The following is a 21,044-nucleotide window of genomic DNA, read 5'->3' as shown; positions in this document are numbered from 1 at the left end:
TGGATAGTGCATTATAAATGAGAAAGTCTATATCAAATTTATCTATTAGGCTCTCTTTTCCATTTTTCCAGATTGAAAATATATATAAAACACAAAAAAAAATCAAAACGAGACAAACATCTGTAATGCATTTAGTAACCACAATGCTGAACATGCTTTTTGAGTTTATTATCTCAGTAAGGAATAAGTTGTTATGGTAATTTCTGTAGAGAAGTTAAAGTGTGTTATGTATTAATAACAAACAATAGTTTTGTTCAATCTGTATGGGTGGGCCCAACTGGAAGCATAATTAAAGCATGGTTTTGTGGACAATCAAGGAGTGGTTTTAAATATAATTGCCATTTGCAAATAAAAGTAGTTCTTTGCTTTAAAGTCACTAGGTATTCCCAGCACTGAATCCTGTCATTTGTGACCAGTGAGAGTTTATTTTGAGTAACAATAGCATTATCATACCCCTGGTTGATCACAAAACTTGTGAACAGTTGTAGAATCTGGAGAAGTTTTAGGTGAACAGAGAACAAAAAGTCTGTGCCAGGGATGCGTGAGGGTGACCACAGAAGTCCCACTGCAAAATCTTGGAGCCAGTTGAGTTACAGTCATATTTTTGAGTGTTACTGGTAAGAGTCGTAGTACAGGATGAGACAAGTACTGAACTGAAACTGACAAAGCAGATGTTGCATTTAATATGAGTAGTATCTTACGAAAAGCTGTTCCTCCCGTTTGTATTTGGGTATGTATGTTAGGCACAGTATTGATGGTGTACTTGCTTAATTTCTTCTTTAAGGATCCTCCTACTTCTGTGTCCCTTGGACTCCGAATGGAAGAGATGATTTTCAATTTGGCGGACACACACCTATTCTTTAACGATTTAGAAGTAAGTGTTCATTCTTTTAAAACACACAGAGATGATTTAATGTTTAATATTTGTCTGGTTTTATGTGCTGTTAGATGGTTTGACAATTATTTGCAGAGTTTCAATACAGAAATGCTTAGAAAAAGCTGTATCATTTAGTCATTAGGATATATAATAATATCTACACTAAATGTCTGCACTGCCCTTCAAATGTTCCTACAGTTTAAATGGTAGAGTTTTGTCCTCACAGGTTTTAGCATTTATGGTGACAGTAGACAAGTTTCAAAAGCGGATACACTGAAAGGATCTATAAACGTGCAGAATTCAATAGTCTGCACAGGCCATTAAATATTAAACTTCAGCTTCTATAAACAGTTGATGGCTGGGTACAGATTTCTTGCTTGCATGCCACTGTGGGCAAGAGTTACCTTAGCTCCAAGGGACATCATTAATGATGTATGGGCTGTCTGTGTCCACAGCCTGTTCCTGAGGCTGCTCTGCCTTCGGCAGGCACGGGGTGTTCTGTGCCAGGGTGCCTCTGCCTGCAGCTTGCAGCGAGGAGCTGTGGGTGCCTTGCCAAGGGCTTTTTTAGCCTGCACAGCCTATGGTTGTGAGATTGTTCCAAAACTCTCCAAACTGCTGAAAGAGACTGTCACTGTAATGCCTGGCTGTTTCATCTTAAAAGGGAAAAAAGCAATTTCTGATCATATTTTAATGACACAAAAACATGAAAACAGTCAGATTTCTTTCCCATCATAGTGAAGACAGCTGTTTATTTAAAATCCAGCTGTTAAGCAAGCTTGTGGTGGGGCTGCCAACACACATTAATCATCACATTGTTGTTTTGCTAGATTTTAGAATAGTGTGTTATTCCAGACAGGCAAAAGAATCTAAAAGATTCAAATGCAACTTTTGCTGATCAAAGTTAATTGGCAGCAATTGGCCTTTAAATATTTCCTGATGTTTCCCTTTTCAAAATCAAGCAAAATACACCTTATTCAATAGATGAGCCAAAATAATTTGAAAAATGCCAGTGTGTGATAGACCTCAAATGTGGTTTGTCCAACATCTGTCCTATATTTTGATTTCTTTTCATCTAAAAAGAAACCACTCACAGATGATTTGGCATCTTAGAATGTAATGAAATTATTGAACATGGGTTTTTTTTCCTTCCATTCCTTAGAGTATTTTTTATACTTACAGTAAAATAGCTGGTTTCTTTAAATTTTAAAGTAGCGTTTTCTTTCATGAAGGTATGTAAAGATATGATTGTTTTGGATAGAAGAAGCACCATCAGTGAGTTGCATGTATAGGAATTATTTTTCAGATTTGTCTAAAAATATAACAATACTAGTTATTTTCCAACTCTGTTTCTGATTTCTGGTTATATTTCATTTTAACCAGAGCGGAATGAAAAAGTACTACTCTTTCGGTGTTTTAGCAGTATATTTAATAAAGTTCAGTGTGTTTTCATTTGCTATGCAGAGCCAGATATGTAGCCACTTCATACATGATTGTTGACATCGCTGACTTTAATGAAAGTTAATCAATCGTGTCTTAGGGGTGGTAGATTATCTTCTGCTAATAGACATATTGCAGCCTTAACAGTACGGCACAGCAGTTTATTCACTGAAGAACTTTGAAGCTGTGTGTGAGAAAACAACTGCTCCAGGTGGTTCATGGAGGCATAGGAGCTCCCTGGAAATGATTCTTTGCATTTCCACCATAACAACCCAGTTTATCTTGTGTCTCCAAACTGAAGTGTTACAGTTTGTGCCTATACCCTATTCTGTCTTCCTTATACATAGAAGCACCCAGGAGTGAGCAGTTGGGTTCATGTCCTTGCACATGAGCTCTAATCCTTATGTCTGGGGAACATAAGCTCCAGTCTGAAAGACCATGCCTTGTCCAAGGAGTGAAGAGCATGTTCAGTGTGTTTAGAGAAGCCTTCAGAAAAGTACACAGTGAAAGGACATAAGAGAGCCTGTACTTTGTGGGAAGCAGCACATAAGGACTAGACCTCATCACATACTGAGGATTCCTGTTCACCAGAAGTGACATGTTTTTTTGGAACATGTCACAAGCACGTGGTGTTTTTGAAGGAGCATGTCCTCCTGGAGCCACACTCTGTCATTCTTGTGAGCATCACCATTTAACTAGCAGGGCCTGCCAGTTTTCCAAGGGCTGTGACCTTGGGGCAGATTCCTCACATCCATCGCAGAAACTCAAAAGTCCTTGCTTGGTGGTTTGGAAGTTCAGGCTGCCCACAGCTTGACAGGCTTTCATGAAAACTGTGGACAATTTGGTTTGGATGTGTCTCAGGCTTAAAGCATCTGTTCTCACTGATGAAGGAGTGAGTCTGAAAGATCTAATGGTGACACTACTCAGGCCTAAGCTTTCCAGTTCACAAGCACAAGCATCTGGGCTGTTGGGAATGAAGATGTTTGTAGGCACCATTGCCAGTGAGCTGCAGAGTTTGGGTATCCTTGCCCAGCCATAGTACGAAGAAAGGCAAAGCTGGATTTGGAACATATCTAACCTGCAGAGTAGACGTTTTTGGGTCTAGGCTTAATTCAAAGTGGGAACCTGAAAGCTGATGCCCTCTGTCTCACCCAGGCTCAGAGGGAACCCTTCTTGGCATATAGAGAGGCTGCTTTTACAGGCAGGCAATCATCTGTCATAACTTTGGCCTATGATGCACATTTTTCCAGATACCACAACTTAATGTTTTTAAATAAAAATCTTCTTTCATCCAACGCATTCCAGAAAACTCTATAATCAGAACAGCTCTCATGTTATCCAAGTAAAAATACTTTTTCTTCTTATAAAATGCTGAAGACCGATTGAACATTTTGAATGCAAAGGGCAGAGTTGCAGCAGTGATCTCTGAAGCACAATTTGATTTATATATGACCTGATTTTTCAAAGCTCAGCCTAGAGATTTAATAATGTTATTAGGTTAAATTCTAAACTTTGGCAGTCAATTTTTAGTCTGTATAAAGGGAATCAGTGCCAATGTCTATCAGTTTAAAACTGGTTTACCCATCTGAATTTAGTAGGGGGTACAGCCAGGTAAATGAATCACCTAATTTTATGTATGTTGTTCTTTATATAATAGTAATGATAATAATAATAATATTTTTATTGAAAATTTCAAAGTCATTGAAAAAATTCAGTCAGATCTCACTGTCTAGGTCTGAAGTCAGTATTCTGTTTCTAGATGGGTGAGGTATGTTTAGATTTGCACCCTTGTACAAGTTCTTATTACTTTGAAAAAAATAAAATAAATTGCTTATTTCCTTCACTTTGCACAGATTTATTTGGAGTAATTAATTCCAAAGTGATGTAATAGCAAATAATTTCTGGTCTTTAGGAACATTCCTTAAACAGCATGTTAAAGGGCTATGACAAGGTTTTTAACATACTGAAAAGAAAAATATTAATGTTTACTTATGTATAATTTGATCTAAGTACCATAATAAACAGTGTTTTCTTGCAATAGCAGTAATTTCATAATGAAATTATAGAAGTGTACTAGGCTAAACAGTAGAAAATAGTGCAGTGTTCTATAAAATTTAGATTCCAAAATCTGCATTTGGGCTTCCAAATAAGAGCTTTTGGTTTTCAGTATTGAAGCTTTTTTTATTTAAATATCTCATACTTTCTGTTCTATAGTTGAATTTTAATTGTGTGCAAGAGGGAATAACTAAATTGATGTTGTGCTCTCAAGAGAACCACAGTTACCTCATCCAAAAATAATGTTTGATTTTACATGCTGATTATGTTGTGATAGGGATAATAAGGTATAATATTTTAAAGGTGTGTATGGAGCAATTACACATATTATGTATTTTAGGAGGTATGCTCCAGTGTTTTAGGGAAATGAGTGACTTGATGATAGGTCTGAAACATGACATCCACCGAGGTGATCAGCTCCGGTGCAGGTGTGTCCTACAGCAGAGCAGGGGACCATGGCTCATGGGGGGTGTTCCTCACCCCAGGGAAGCCCAGGGGAGCACAGAGACCCACCAGGAGCCAGCAGCTCATATGAGAGTGGCTTACTTTCCTGGCATCTGCAAGGCCAGGAGAATTGGTGTCCAGTCCCTCTTCCCACAGTAGGCAGCCCTAGTGAGCACTGTGCCCAGGAGCACCGTAACCAGGGCAGGCAGGCAGGTCATGGTGTGGCAGTTTGCTCGGCAGGGTGTTACAGCAGGGATACTGCAACACGCGTATCAGACAACGAGGCCCGTGGAAAAGAAATACCTATGGGCTGATTCTTGATAGATGTTTCAGAGAGATGTTTATTTCTCCAGCCGCATGGCCGGGGCTCTGCCGAGGAACTGAGGCAATCACGGGACCCGAGGGTCCTTCTGCCTGCGCAGGGGACACAAACCAACCAATGGGAACGAGGCTGAGCAGGGGCAGGGAAATCCCATGTGTCCCCTCAGGGCCCCTCTCCCAGGGCTACATGGCAGGGGGAGGGCCCCAACATTTCACCCGTTTATTTTTAACAAAAAGAGGTTTAAAAGTTAACATTGAAAACAACTGGATAAACATGAGATAACAAGGACAGTTTCAAAACAAAACAAGCCACCTTCCTGAGTCTTTAAATGTCCAAACAGATTCTCTGGAACATCTTAAGGCTGACGGTAGGGAGACAGGACTCTCTGGGCATGCTTTGTGGGGAAACTGAGGCAGGAGAGGGTTTCTTCCATTTGTACCAGTTGGAACTCTAAACAACACTAGTTAATTTCTTCCCTCCCCCTCTTCATCCCCCACTCGGCATTGGAAAGGGATTTTTGGGGAAACAATTGGCAAAGGCATGGTTTTGTGAGGGAAACCATGGGTGAAAAAACGGATTGGGAATACACTGGGGGTAATAGGATATAGGGTAAAAGGGAAAGGTGGGATTAGGAAAGGGAGACTGTAGGGGGGCTTATAATGGAGGTATTGTCTAACATGACTATGATTTTTAGCATATATACTGCCTTTTACAGAAACACCATCAGGCCCAGTGACCTCTGCTGCTTGTAACCCTTTTCTACCTTGCACAATTTTCAACTCTACTACTTCGCCATCTCTTAAGCTTGGGATGTATTTTTCAGGGTTATTCTTTTTAAAAGCAGTTCTATGAACGAATATGTCTTCTTGGTTGTCACATCTTGTTATAAAACCATAATTTTGTTTAACATTATACCATTTTACTATTCCTAAAACCTTAGCTACGATGATCTTTTCCTTTTTCCGAGTGGCTGCTGTTTTCTGTCTCTCTGTGTTTTTGCTTTCTCTTTCGTTTTCGCTCGCTCCCGTGTTGGAATTGCCAGTGCTGCTGGGGCCATCGGGGCTGCTCGTGCCTGCGCGCTCTTCCCGGGGTTGCATTCGGGGCTGTGCGGGCTGGGCCGGGCCGCGCTGCTCAGCTCCCTGCGCACCGCCGCCTCTGCCCTCAGCTGCACTGCTGCTGCCTGGGGCCGTGCCCACGTCTCGGCCAGGGCCCTGAGTACAAGCCCCCCGTGCCCTGCTCCAGCGCGCATTTTGGCTAGGCACAGTTCCGCTCCGCTGCCAGCCGCCACCCACACGCCGCTCCTCTCACGGGGCTCGCTCCACCATGCGCTGCACAGGGCCGGGCAGGCTCCCGCTGCGCCTCGCTCTGCTGCCGACACTGCAGCTCGCACCGCTCCACCCGCGCGCGGGAACTGCCTCGCTGCTGCTCGCAGAGCGCTCGGTCCATGTGGCCTGGGTCGCATGGTCCCTGAAGCAGTTCTAACTTTGCAAGGACACAGCTGACATTGCTCAACAGTCTCGATAATTAAATAATAGTCACGAAAATATTCTTCCATTGGCATATATTTTGACTCAGAAATTAACTGGGTCCAAATGGTCTTCCAAAAGTTTTTGGTAAGAATCAAATCCCAAGAAAAGTAGAAAAAGTTCTTAAACAACCATGTCAGGAAGAGTTTCAGTTGCTTTTGAGCTTGAATTAAGCTAAAATTTACAAATCATTGTTCAAGAATCTTTTCAAGTTTAAGATAAATGTCCATATGCGGCTTGGAGAGCCAGGAGTCTTTCCACAGTTCCTCCATGATTTAGAGATGGAACAGCAAAACAAAAACAAGAAGCGAAATCCAGAGTTTACTCACAAATCAGTCGCTGTCCTTAGGGATCGGAGATCATTCTGCTCGCATTATCCACCATTTGTTACAGTGCGGATACTGCAACACGTGTATCAAACAACGAGGCCCGTGGAAAGAAATATATATGGACCGATTCTTGATAGATGTTTCAGAGATGTTTATTTCTCCAGCCGCATGGCCGGGGCTCTGCCGAGGAACTGAGGCAATCACGGGACCGAGGGTCCTTGCCCGTGCAGGGGAACACAAACCAACCAATGGGGAACGAGGCTGAGCAGGGGCAGGGAAACCCCGTGTGTCCCCTCAGGGCCCCTCTCCCAGGGCTCCATGGCAGGGGGGAAGGGAACCCGACAGGGTGCTCAGGGAGTATGATGACTCCGAGGAGGGACATTCCACTGGCCAAGTGCACACATGAAGTCTACCAGCAACCCAGCACCATTCTGTAGCCATCTGCACAGGTCAAAGGCACTCATCCCACCTGACTCCCAGGGCAGAATGGTAGGCACTCATCTGAGAGCAAAGGCTGCAGCTTTGATGGGGGATCTGCACCATCTGTCTGGACAGTGGCCAGTGCCTCCACACAGACAGGGCTGCTAAATGGGGAGACTGCAGTGCAGAACTGAGACTGCAGGAAGCAAGTAGAAGTTTCTCCTGGGGTAGGGAAAGGCAGCAGACCTGACTGCCAAAGGTGCGTCAAGTGGAGGAGCTCCTGTGACAGGTGGCTGAGCTGCAGGAGGCAGTGGGAAGACTGCATAGCATCAGGGTGGCTGAGAAGGAGTTGTATAGCTGGTTCAGTGGAGTTGGATGGCTGCTTCCAAGCGCAGTCTGCAGCGTACCCAGAGCCCATGGCCAAACAGCCAAAACCTCCCCCACTGGCACACACAGAAGGGAGGGGGAGCAATAACATGGCACAATGTAAGCCTGCAATGGCAAGGATCTGCAGGAGGAAGATGAGGTGCCCCTGTAGAACTGCTTCACTGCTGTGCAGACTGAAAAGGAAAGACACATCATACAGGAGAGATGCTGGAGCTGACTAAGGAGCCTGACCCGCCCCCCATACAACAATGAAAGCAATGAAGAAAAGGTAGGAGGCAATAGTAGTAGGTGACTCACTTCTGGGAGTCTTATTTGTCAGCCTCAGCTGCTCTCTAGAGAGGTGTGTTGTTTGCCAGGGACTCATATTAGGGGTATCACCAAGAGCCTACCAAGCCTCATACAGTCCTCTTCTATCTGCTGCTGTTTGACATGGGCACCAGTGATACAGCCAGAAACAGTCTGAGGAAGCAGAAACAGTCAAGATGGATTGCAGAGCCCTGGGAGCAACAGTAAGGGATTCTGGAGTGTGAGTAGTTTTTTCATCAATCCTCCCAGCCATAGGAAGGGAGTTTGAAAGGGCCAATCAAATCTGGCAAATTGACACATGGCTGCAGAACTGGTACCACAGAGAGGGGTTCAGGTATTTTAGAGCATGTGACTTTCTTGAGAAACCTGGTCTGATGGGGCTGATGGGCTCCATCTGTCAGAGAAGAAGAGCATCTTCAGTCATAAGCTTGAGGAAGAGGGCTTTAAACTAAAGTTGCTGGAGGAGAGGAACCCCAATCCATCCCACTCCTACCAGTCTGATGCCTGTGGTAGCCAGACATGCCCAGAGCCTGGAGAGGGATCACAGTTCAGCAGAAGAACACCTGAAGAACAGTACAAAAGAATTCCAGCCACTCTAGCCAGTAAGTTGGCTTCATCAGGGCCCCATCTTAAATGCTTCTATGCAAATGCACACAACATGGGGAGTAAACAGAGGAGTTGGATGCACGTGCATGCCTGCAGTTCTGTGATCTTATTGGCATCACAGAGACTGATGGGATGACTCTTGTGATTGGAGTGTTGGAATGAAAATAAGCAAGATGTTTAGGAAGGATGGGCAGGGGAGACAGGAAGGGCCTGTGTGTCAGTGGATGTTGATGCTGGAGTGCATGGAGCACTGCCTGGAGATAGATAAGGAGCCAACTGAGAGCTTGTGAGTCAGGATTAAAGGGAGAGCAGGAAACAGGTGACGTTAAGTGGGGGTCTGCTATAGACTAGCTAACCAGGAAGATTGTGGATGAGGCACTCCATAGTGGATGAGGCACTCCATAGACAGGTAGGAACAGCCTCACACTGGCAATTCCTGGTCCTCATGGTGAGCTTCAGCCACCCAAATGTCTCTTGGAGGTATAACACCGTAGGCCATAAGCAATCCAGGAGGTTCTGTAATGCATTGATGATGACTTCCTTTTGCAAGTGATGGAGAAGGGACGTGCTATGCTGGACCTTGTTCTCAACAACAAGGAAGGGCTGGTGGGGAATGTGAAGCTCAAGGACTGACTGCAGTGACCATGAAATGGTGGATTTTAAGATACTTGGGGGAGCAAGGAGGGTGCACATGAAGCTCACAACCCTGAATTTTGGAAGAAAGACTTTGGCCTCTTTGGCAACCTACCCGGTAGAATACCATGGGATAAATCCCTAGAGGGAAAAGAGGCCCAAGAAAAGGGGTTAATATTCAAGGATCAGCTCCTCCAAGCTCAAGAATGGTGCATCCCAACAAAGAGGATGTGGTGAACATGCTGGAGGGAAGAGCTAGCATCCAGAGGGACCTTGAAAGGCTTGGAAGGTGGGCCCATGCAAACCTCAGGGAGTTCAGCAAGGCCAAGTGCAAAATACTGCATCTGGATTGCGGAAATCCAGAGGAGATTGAATTGAGAGCAGCCCTGGGTGGAAGGACTTGGAGGTTAATTGACAAGAAGCTAAACATGACGTGGCAATGTGCATTTGCAGCACAGAAAGCCAGTTGTGTCCTGGGCTGCAATAAAAGCATGACCAGCAGGTCGAGGAGGTGATTGTCCCCCTTTACTCTCCCCTTGTGAGATCCCACCTGGAGTACTGCGTCCAGCTCTGGGAACCCAGCTAAAGAAGGGCATAGAGTGAGTCGGGAGGAGGCCACAAAGGTGATGAGAGGAATGGAGCACCTCTCATATATGAGGAAAGGCTGAGGAGTTGGAGTTGTTGAGCCTGGAGAACAGAAGGCTCCAGGAAAACCTTATCGTGGCCTTCCAGAGGGGAGAGCAGGAAAAGGACTTCTTGCAAGGTGTCATGTAGTGACAGGACAAGGGTTGGTGGCTTTAAACTGAAAAAGGGTAGGTTTGTATTAGGAATTAGGTAGAAATTATTCAGTGTGAGGTTGGTGAGACGCTGGAATCGGTTACCCAGGGAAGTTGTGGATGCCCCATCCCTGGAAGGGTGCAAGGCCAGTTTGGATGCAGCTTTGAGCAATCTGGTCTAGAGGGAGGTGTCTCTGCCCATGGCAGGGGGTTTGGAACTGGATGATCTTTATGGTCCCTTTAACCAAAACCATTTTGTGATTCTATCTGCATCTTTAAAGATTGTATATGTTTACATATTTATACTAGTACTTTAAAAAATACTAGTGTACTCATTTTTTTGGAATATCAAGTGCATATTATAACTGGGTATGTTAAAGGAATATTGGTGGTAGTGACTTATTAGGAACATCTTATTTGAAAAAGTTAATTCAGTGTTTTGCAAACTTTATTCTAAAATGATACCACCTCATTAGATCTCTTCCTTATATATACTGAGATACATACTGGAGCTGAATATGTCACTTATTAACACTTTTTTTGTCTAATCTTACCTAACACTTAGAATACTTTCCTTTTTTTTTAATTGTTTGTATTGAATTCTATTGAAGTAATTAAAGGCAAATTAATTTGTAGTTTTATTTCATGGTTGTTGTTTTTTTCTTTTAGGGCTTTTATTTCAGTTTGTTTATGTCAAGTTTTTTGGTGTGGGCTTTTGTGGGAAGGTTCAAAATAAGATTGTAATGATACTATAAAAAATCAAAAATTTTCACACCTTTGGCAAATGCAGTAATGCAGAGTGCATGATCATGATGAATTGCATTAATTTTTATGCCATTTGTGAAGGATGTATAATGCACACCCATGGGTTCACAATTCACTTCTGTTTGTGAAGCCTATGCAAAGTGATGATATGTGTATGGGAGTCGTTTATAATGAATGGCAGTATGGTATGAGTTTCCAGGCTTCGTTAGTTGATACATTTCTCTTAGTGATAAAAGATGAGGGAATGCTGTAAGGTACTACTGTCAAGCAGTAACTTTGGTTCTTTGGGAAAAAAAATTAAAATAGTCAATTATATTCTAACAATTAGGAATGATGACCTTGATTAATTTCTTCTGAAATTGTTACTTAAAATCCACCTGGTGTTCCACACCTAATGTGTTCATGATGAAAATTCAGAGCACAATCTCTTCTGTGTGTCAAAAAGAGCTGCATAACTGTGTTATGATTTCAAGTATGGGGTGTTACTTCACGTTAATGAACATTTAAGACACCATATGAGCATGTTATTGTGCATGGACCCCTCTGGAAAGCTGCCTGTGTTGGAGTTGCACGTGATTTCCATAAAATGCAACTGTTGTTAACCACAGCTGGCTGGACTGTCAGCCCAGGGCGGGCAGTGGCCGAGGTGCTCCCATCCCAGCCTGGCTACCAGGCAGCACCTTCACTCCTCTGTCCTGCCCACCTGCCACCAACAAGATCAGCCAGTCCTCAGGCACCAAGGAGCAGCCCATCTCTCTGCCTCTTCACTCCATAAAATGAAGTTAGATTAATACAGAAACATTTTGCAAATCCTCCATTTTACACATATGGGAACATTTCCAGCTTTAATGAAGCATTGAGATGCTGTCTTCCACAGATGCATCTTCTCACAGTTTAAAGCAGAGAATAAGCAGCATTTATGTCCTTGCACTCTCACGTTCTGTGTTTGCCCTGTAAACCTCCTCCCTCCACCCACAGGGCAATAAATCCTTCCAGGACTCCTACAAGTCTGTAGCTGCTAGCTTAGGTTTACTCAGATCTAGAAGTTGATAGGGAGAAATTAGCTATCAGATACTTTTTATGAAAACTGCTTTTTGTGGATTGTTTCTTGTATAATTTACTATGTGGAAGTGCCTGCTCTTCTTTGTGGCTCCCGGTCATTAGACTATGAGTATTTATCAACTCCACCTCTCCCTCTTATGCCTTTTCAAGCTGAAGACTGTGTGGAGGACAGCTTTTTTACTTGAAATGTGATGGAGATGTCTGATGCTGAGGCCTTCTGTTCCCTAAAGGCACGTAAAGGACCAGTAAGGCCCACGTTACAAGGCAGACTCTCATGTCACTAAAGCAGATGATACACTCTGTACTAACACCAGGCACTACAGGGATTTCCGAGATGAGAAATCTTTGTGAAACCTCAGGGATAAGAGAGAGAACAACTAAAGCCCAGGATAGCATCTATAAAGGCTGATCGTGGAGCAGAACTCCTTGAACATTAGCTCCTTTTTGGCCTTTGCCTTCAATTCTTACAGGTGAAACCTGGCTGCCTCCCTGCTGCTGGAAGCAAATGTACCATATAAATCACTTCTGGCCCTCAAGGAGACCTTTTTTCATGACAGGGACATACATCCTCTTTTCATCAGCCTGAAAATCTCTCCTTTGTAGGTATCAGTAACACCACAGGAGACTAAGTGACTTTCCTCACAGGTCCTTCAGTGACCGTGCACACAGCTACGTCCCCCGTGTACCATGCAGTGCCCTGTAGGAATGCCTTTGAAGCAATACAGCCATATGTTCTGTTTCTTTAATCTGAAGGAGAAAGGGAAACTATTTCCCCTCAGACCTGGGTACTTTAATACACCACAGACTTGGACTGGTAACTTTTAGCACAGTAGCACTCTGAAGCATGATTTGGGATCATGGGCATTATGATAATACACATTATTGAATTCATTTCAGCAGACTTACCATATGCAGGTTATTGCACATGTCAAAGAACCATGACCACTGCAGGGTAAAATGCTCTTCTTTCTGAAAGCATTTTAGCACATCTGGTCCTAGAGTCAAATAATCTAACAAATGAAGTGCTTGGATGCAAGCCAGCTCTTAAGTGCAGACTTTGAGCAAGCTCCAAAGCAGGCTGGGAGAGCAGGTTGGCCACTATTAGCAATGTAGAGGTCCATCATTTATTCTCCCACACCTTGTAGAAATGTCATGGAGCCAGCTTTGACAGGTATGACGTGGCCTAGATTTAAACTTAACTGTGTTGTATGGAGGTCCACAGTCAGTGATGGGAACTGGGGGAGCTGCAGTCAGACCAAAGAAGTGCAGAAGGAGGATTGTGAAACACCATTACAGAAAGAAAAGCTTTCTCAACTTCTCCACACAATAAAAAGAATCAGATCAAGGTCATTTTGTGTCTGAAGCTGTACTCCAAGGTCTGAACATTGACAGGGTGACCCTTTGCTGGCGTTATGTACTAATCATTTGTCTGGTGCATATTTTATATACATATTTGTGCAGATAACACAACACGAAGCCCGTGTTTGTGGTTACCAGTACTTTTTAATTCGTGATCACTGTGCCTTAGTCTCTTCATGATGGTGATGATAGGGATGGTATCTACAGATATGAGAATCATAATTCTGTCATAAAGTACTCGAGAGAAAAGCAGCAGTTGAGTCTGATGATTATAGCAGCTTTTACTGTGTACAGTTGTAGCTGGCTTTCTAACAAAGCTTCAGCTTGTTCTCTTTAACATATTAGTCCTCAGGAACATACTGGCACAAATTCTCTCTCGACTGACACAATTAGGAAATGTATTTCAAACAACTCAAAAGAAAAAAAAATACAAAAAAATTACAAATAGTCAGCTAAGAAAACTTTCCAATTTTCTGTTGTATTTGTTAATTTCTTTTCTGGTTTGGGGGTTTTTTTTGGATGATTTTTGTCAGTTGTACTTGTTCCAGTTTGCGTTACTCGGACAGTTCAGGTAAGGTCTGATTTGTAAAAGCGCAGGTTAAAAAACACCCCAACATTTAGAGTAAAAGGGCATCAGTCATCACTAATCATGGCAGTGCTTCAGGTGTCTGTACTTGTGAGCTAGTAGCTAGTAAGAACTCCATGTAGTCAACTGGTACCAGGGCTTCTGTTTGGGATGCCTAGATTTTGCGGTAGTACAAATGAGCTAAAGGCTAGGCAGGCATGCTTTGTGAAGAAATACATGGACATGCAAATTGCCCAGTATAGTATAGTGCATTTCATGGAATCATGGAATAGTTTGGTTTGGAAGAAGCCTTTAGCAATCGTCTAGTCCAACCCGACTGCCATGGTCAGGAACAATGTTCCACTCGACCAGGTTGCTTGAATCCCCATCCAACTTCCAGGGATCCACATCCACAGCTTCTCTGAACAATGTGTTCAAGTACCTCACCACTCTCACAGTAAAGAATTTCTTCCGTGTACATAATCTAAATCTGTCCTCTATCAGTTTAAAACCATTACCCCTTATTCCTTGTCCTATCAGTACAGGCCTTGGTAAAAATTCTGACCCTATCTTTCTTCTAAATCCACTTTAGATGTATTGAAAGGCCACAATTAGGTCACTCCAGAGCCTTCTCTTCTCCATGCTAAACAACCCCAGCTCTCTCAGCCTGTCTTCACAGCCTGCCTCTCTTTCCTGTGCTGAGGCCCCCTGAGCTGGAGGCAGTCCTCCATGTGGGATCTCACCAGGGCAGAGTAGAAGGGGAAGGGGGAAAATTACCTCCCTCAACCTGCTCTTCAGGCCTCTTTTGGTGTGACCCTGTGTAGTGTTGTCTTTCTGGGCTGCAGGTTATATCCAGGATTTTTTATCCACTGGAATTCCCAAGTCTTTCTTAACAGGGCTATTCTCTATCTGTTCACCACCTAGCCTGTACTGATATGGGTCATTGTCCCAGTCCAGCTGCAATACCCTCCCCTTTATTGCATTTCATGAAGTTCATATCAGCCCACTCCTCAAGCCTGTCAAGGTCTCTCTGGATGGCATCCCACAAGTCAGTGAAATACATTCCAGTGCAAAAAGGTTTGTGGTAGGCAGCAAGCTAACTTTTAGTGGTATGAGACCCATCTCCAAGATGATATGCTAAAAGTAATTTCTTTCAAAATAACAAAATGTGTTTTGTCTATGTATTCTCCCAAGTTACACATTCAGAGGTGTTCCTTCCAGTGACAGAACGAACATTCTTGTCCCTTTCACAGGAAATAAAATACCAAATGCTGGCATGCTTTTCAGGTATCAATCATACCTGCCTGTTATAGCTAGATTCTGCAGAGTCTGAAATATCAGATTTAGGATCAGCTAGTTCAGGAGACAGTGGTAGAAGGACAGTGGTGAGGTACCTGGAAGCCATTGCAATACCTCCATCAAAGCTGTGTATAGGCAGGGTCTGTTACTGGAATCCCAGATCTACCCCACGTATGTCAGCTTTAATTGCAGCAGAAACCTCAGTGCTGGGCTGCAGAGGCAGGCTCTGAAGGGCAACATGCAGATTGCTATGTCATGAAGGACATGAGACAGTGGTTTGAAAATTCTCTTAACAGCCAGTAATGAAATGATAGAGTTGTTTTAAAAAGCCTGTCTGACTTGATGGAAACTAAGAGATGCAAAACTGACTGCAAGAAATTGATCAGATCGAGAGCTTTGCAACCATTAGCAGATTTCAAAACAGTGTCTTACATTATATTGCTGACACATAAAAACACCCTTATTTTAATGAATAATGAATTTTTACTTGTGAGAGGTTGAAAAGTTGCTGATATGTGCCACAGAGCTGTTTCACAATGCAAATTCTTTCCTAAGCACAGATATGATACACTACTTGATGGTTCATCATACTAAATCCAAAACTAGGTAATAATGTCATTCATCCTGAAGGCCTCTTAGTGCCAGAATTGTCGCTTCAGATTTGAATAGGTTCATTTTATTAGTAAAATTATCTGAAACAATAGAGCAGTAATGTCAAATAAATTAATAAATAGTTGATACTAATGGTAAAAGCAGTTTATGTATTAATTATTGTATTGCTTTCCTTTTATTCTTGTGTAGAGAAGCTTCACTTGGCTTTTAATATTTCATGGAACTGATGCGAACAAATTTTTTTTTTTACATTTTATTTAAATATTATGAATTTGATAGCACTGAACAAAATCCTATCTACCACTATAGATGTCAAGACTGTAGTTACAACTTGTTCCTAACACTAAGTATTCCATTATTAGTTTATAATATAAAGAGTTTCATAAAATCAATTAACATTCCTGAACAGTAGATTTTGTGTTTTGGTCTCTGATTAAGCTGACAGATGTGTAAAATCTCATACAGCCAGTCAAGTCCCTGGTGCAGCTGCGAGTGCTAAAGAGTGCAAGTTATTCCAGCTAAGATCAACATTAATTTACACTCAAATATCTTTCCCAGACTGCCCTTTCTATTCATGTAATGTGGTTATTTTGTGCTGATTCCACTACTTTGAGGCAAACCATTGTTTTCTCATTGGACTCTTCCAATACAAAAACCCAGGAGGCAAACCAAATAGCCACCTTTAGAAAAAATATCTCCTGATTGATGTAGGTAACATCTTAAAATCTCAGATTTGAATTATTCAGGTTAATATTTTGAGTGGATTAGTCTCTGAAAATTATGTAATGCAATTATTTTAGGAAAACTGGGTGAAGCTAAGTGTCATCCTTACGCCTTTTTTTGCAGGATTAGAGCACATTAGCCAATCCTCACATAAGTACAAAGGTTTGAAACCACAGCTTAAGCATCTTAGCAATATACATGGTAGGTAGTTTCTATCAATCTTGTCAGCCTAGGTTTATTTTTTGGCATGAATTTACAATGTTGTTTACAAGTTGTTTGGTATCATGAAAGCTGTCGTGCAGGTTGTGCTGGTGTGGTTATGTGTGAGTGCTATGACTGAAGTTTAAATGTTAAGGAAATATGCATACATATGAATTTTAAGCATATCTCTTTGTGCTGGGTTTTTAGGGTGGTTGGTTGGTTGGTTGGTTGGTTGGTTTGGCTTTTTGGTAGCAATTATGTTAAAATGTTTCCACAGGGAGAAAAATTAAGAAGTTTCTTTCATTCACTTTCTTTTAAAAGCACGAAAAGAGTTCTTGAAGCTGGTTCCCAAAATGTTTGAGTTTCACAGTCTCAGGAGATTTCTTCTGTTTCAGTGTGGTTACAATAAGGTCTCTATCTGAATTTCATCCAGTTCAATGGTCTAATGAAACTGTAAAGAAAGGGGGAGAGCATTATTTCCTTTACTCATTGCGGTATCACTTCTATTTTTCTGTATTTTAAAGTAAAATTTGACTGTTGTTAATTGCATTTGTAAAATTTTTTTTTAGATATGGTCAAGAGGCTGGGTGATTCTATAGTAGACTAAAACTACCTTAAAGTGTGCTGTTAAAGCACGAGGCTTTAAATAAGGACTTAAAAAAATGTAAACAAAAAGTTTAACAAAAGAAACAATGAGGTATTGAAGGAATGGAGCGTTGATTTTATTTTTGGGGGTTTTCCAAGACCCTCATTCAGTCAGAACAAGGCAGTCCAGGCATTATGTGAGGGTTACCTGTAGCACCGTGCAGTCAGGAGATGAGCGTTCATGCGTGTTCACGGGCAGCGGGGTACAGGCTGCTGACACCAGTACTGGCTCAGCTGAAACACTGTCATGAGAAAGATCAGCTTTATCTAAGCAAATGATACTTTCTGAACTGTAGAAAACCACTTCAGTAAGTAAAAAGGTCTCATCTTTTTCTTCTGCCTAATTGTATAACTCACTCTGTGAATGTAAAATATGGACACACAGGGGAATAACTCCTTCCCTAGCACTTTTGGGCAAGGAGGAGAGACAGTTGTAGCAGCAGTTAGAACACGAGTAAGAGGGTTTCTAGGAATTTTCTTTGACTTTGAAAAGTTTAAACCACAAATATTTCAATTCATTCATTGGAACAAGATGTATATATTTTTCTTAAAGGTGTGTTCACACGTCCAAAACTCCCATTATCGCCTTGGTCAAATGAATAAAGCATAAATCAAGCCATGATTACCTACAAACAAGGATTTATAAGCAGAACAAAATAGACAGTGAAAACACACACTGACTTTTTGGTTTTTGTTCCATCAGTTTAATAAATTCAGACAGAAATTTTAATACAAGCAATACAACCTCTGACTCCCAAACTGTCAAGAGGACTGACTAACAGAACATCTCTTTCCTGGATCTAATCTCCACTAGTTTCTCACTAGTGGAATCTCAGTAATCTCACAGCAAATATAATGACTAACAGAAGTATCTTCCACAGAAAAATCATAAAGCAAACAGGTTATTTTTCTAATTGTTTCATATATTGTAAACTCATGTCTTTCTTTACCATAGGAAGGTAGAAAAAACAAAAAAATTTGTATGAATGAAAATTTTTAGTTTATAATCAAAACACACTCAAATGTCTATATAATGTAATACTTCGTGTACTGGGAAAGAGTCTCTAATTTTTAATACTACATTGTATATTAAGAAAAAAAACCCTGAATACTGCTTGACTAATTCAAATTGTCTTTTTAAAAATCATTATTTAAATTTTACTTAAATGAAGTACTGTGAAAAAATAATTTTAAAAGACTTGCCAACAACAGAAAAGCTTTTACTAAGAAATTAAATAGCAGTGTGGCAATATAGCTTTTCTGTATGAACTACATGTGGTCATGCAAAGGGTTAAGCTATGTGATTTCAGGATAAAAGGTTTCCTGAGTTGACTATTATTCCTATGGTCTGCCAACAACTTTGCAATAAATGGAATGATTTTTATGGGAATGTGGTTATTCACAGCAAGACTACAGTTGGTGTCAGTATGAAAAATTCTTCTTTAGTAGATTCTCTCAGCAGGAATAACAGATCTGAAAGAAAGGCAAAAAGTAGCTACAGAGAACTCTGGCTGGTGTTGGTGACAAATTATGTTTACAAAATGATGTGGTAACCCATTGAAAAAGAAGAAATCAGAACAACAGTAAATCAGAGTATTGCTTCTCTAAGTACTGCTGTTCCAAAACAAGTTACCTGTGATTGTGTGTATTATTTAATAGCTCATTTTTCTTGACCATAAAGCAAGTGAGACTTCTAGGCTTTCAATTTCTGGGGTGTGAAAAAATGCTTCAGAAATCAGTAAAATTACCACAAAGTTATACCACAATACATGGCAGAACATAAAATATTGGTAGCTATGAATTAAAATCATTCAGGAGAAAGGTGAAAAACATCATAGGATTAGAACTTAATATCATTTCATAATTATTTGCTATATTTATAATTTTCATAAATTCTATTATTTCTTAGTATCACTTGTCTATTTTTTACCTCTTAATGTCTTTTGAAATAATATTATTAGAAGAAAATTGGGATGGAGAATGCATTAAAATATTGATAAACTTAGTATTAACAGTTATCCCATTTATGTTTGGTTTGTGATAAGCTTTCAGAATGCTAAAAAGATTAAATCACTGATTAAGTCTGCAGCATCCCCACTAGAGCTGGTATTATCTTCCATTCAAAATGAGGATGATTAAAGTTACTTAGAATTTAATGATTTTCTTACAACCATACAGCACATTTATGTGTTTTAGTTGTTCGACCATTCCTAAGTTAAGTTGTTGGAATATGAAGGGGGTTGTTATTGTTTTTTGGTTGGGGTTTTTTAAAAAAGAACTAGATATCAGCTCTTTTAAGAAGTGAACACGACAGCTTTGAGTGCTTCCTGCTCTTTGTTATCCTCATGGACAATTACCCCAGTTCTATTTAAAACATTTCGTTTGCAAACTTGTCTAGGAGCATTGCAAAACTCAGCTTTTTTCATTGTGGCATGAATTTCCTTTGTTGTGCTGGGATCCCCAATGATGTGCCAGCAAGAAAAACATAAACCTAAATATGTCAATGTCAGTAAAAAAGAAAAAAAATCCAGTATGAAGCAACTGTGTTATTGATAGGTGGAGGTCAACCACTGTTGAGCTGAAGGGATAGATTTACTGACCTAAAAATAAATATTGACCATGAAGATGCCAAAGAAAATAAATTTCTTAGAAAATTACATTTCACATTCTCTCAAAATAGAAAAATTGCATGTGCTATCTTTAATATTCTAAGAAATGTTTCTTCAATAGAAATATTTTTAAAACAACTGATGAAAGAAAATCTTTTTGCTTGAGAAGTTTTCAGAAGAGTATAATAGCTAAAGATGAGCTGAAAGTGAAATCAGCTCTTGGTGATTGTTGAATGTAATCATTCATGATTGTTTTTGCCAGGTGACCTTCATTTATCAATAAACAATGGACAGAAGCTCATATTCAGACCTCTAGGTCTGGTTCTGCTGCTGTGAGAAATAGCTGCTTTCCTTGAGGCACGAATGTGATTTTGGCAGAGTTGGTCTGATTTGGCTGTGATTGGAGGATGGATCCTGGAAAGTCTTAGCAAACCTTTGGCTCTTCATTTCCTAGCTCATTAGCTAGATGTTGAATAAGAAACACCTGTAGTCACTTCTAAAAAAAAAAAAAAAAAAAAAAAAAAAAACCAAACCAAAAAAACAACAAAACCACCAAACATAGAAAGGACTGTAGAGCATACTGAAAATAGATTTCTGGGCCATCAGACTCAAAAAAATAAACAATTACAGGAAAGACTGTTGAATAAGCCTTATTCCTGGTGAGATACAAGGGATAGTTTCAGGGAGAGGAAAGCTTCAAACAGAGCTGACTGAATTATTTTCTGCCCACCCCCAAATACCATAAGGATGGCAGCTGAACAAATCTTTGGTCACCCAGAGTGGAGTCATTGGGCGCCTACAGAGGAATATCTATTCAAAAATTACTTTTCTCTTTTGGTTGAAATAAGAGTTCATCTCCTCCCGATATTTGTGATGTCTGTAATGGGAACCTGCTGACCAGATAGTGGCTAGGGATGCTTTATGAGAAGCATGTGATTCAACTTCTGATAGTTCTTCATCAACAGAGAGTTCTGGGAAAGCCAAATGTGATTATTTCAAAACCTTTTAACGGCATTAAATTTATTTTTAGAGATATAAGCCTTATTTTTAAGGTACTATAAGTTCTATGAAGAGTTGGCAAAGGCA

General features: G+C 40.9%; 1 protein-coding gene across 9 annotated transcripts in view; it reads left to right on the top strand.

The window, feature by feature from the left end:
* Window positions 1–21,044, top strand: part of EYA1 (EYA transcriptional coactivator and phosphatase 1) — a 164,449-nt gene that overhangs the window by 120,311 nt on the left and 23,094 nt on the right. For all 9 annotated transcript variants that reach the window (XM_042036293.1, XM_042036291.1, XM_042036292.1 and 6 more), the window contains one exon: window positions 785–874. In XM_042036293.1, the coding sequence (XP_041892227.1) occupies window positions 785–874 (90 nt within the window). The remainder of the gene's footprint in view (window positions 1–784; window positions 875–21,044) is intronic.

Source organism: Corvus kubaryi, unplaced genomic scaffold, assembly GCF_017639235.1.
Source record: "Corvus kubaryi isolate FWS band 111438036 unplaced genomic scaffold, C.kubaryi_AGA036_p1.0 37385, whole genome shotgun sequence".
Classification (NCBI taxonomy): Eukaryota; Metazoa; Chordata; class Aves; order Passeriformes; family Corvidae; genus Corvus; species Corvus kubaryi.
This window is presented reverse-complemented; position numbering and strand designations above follow the sequence as displayed.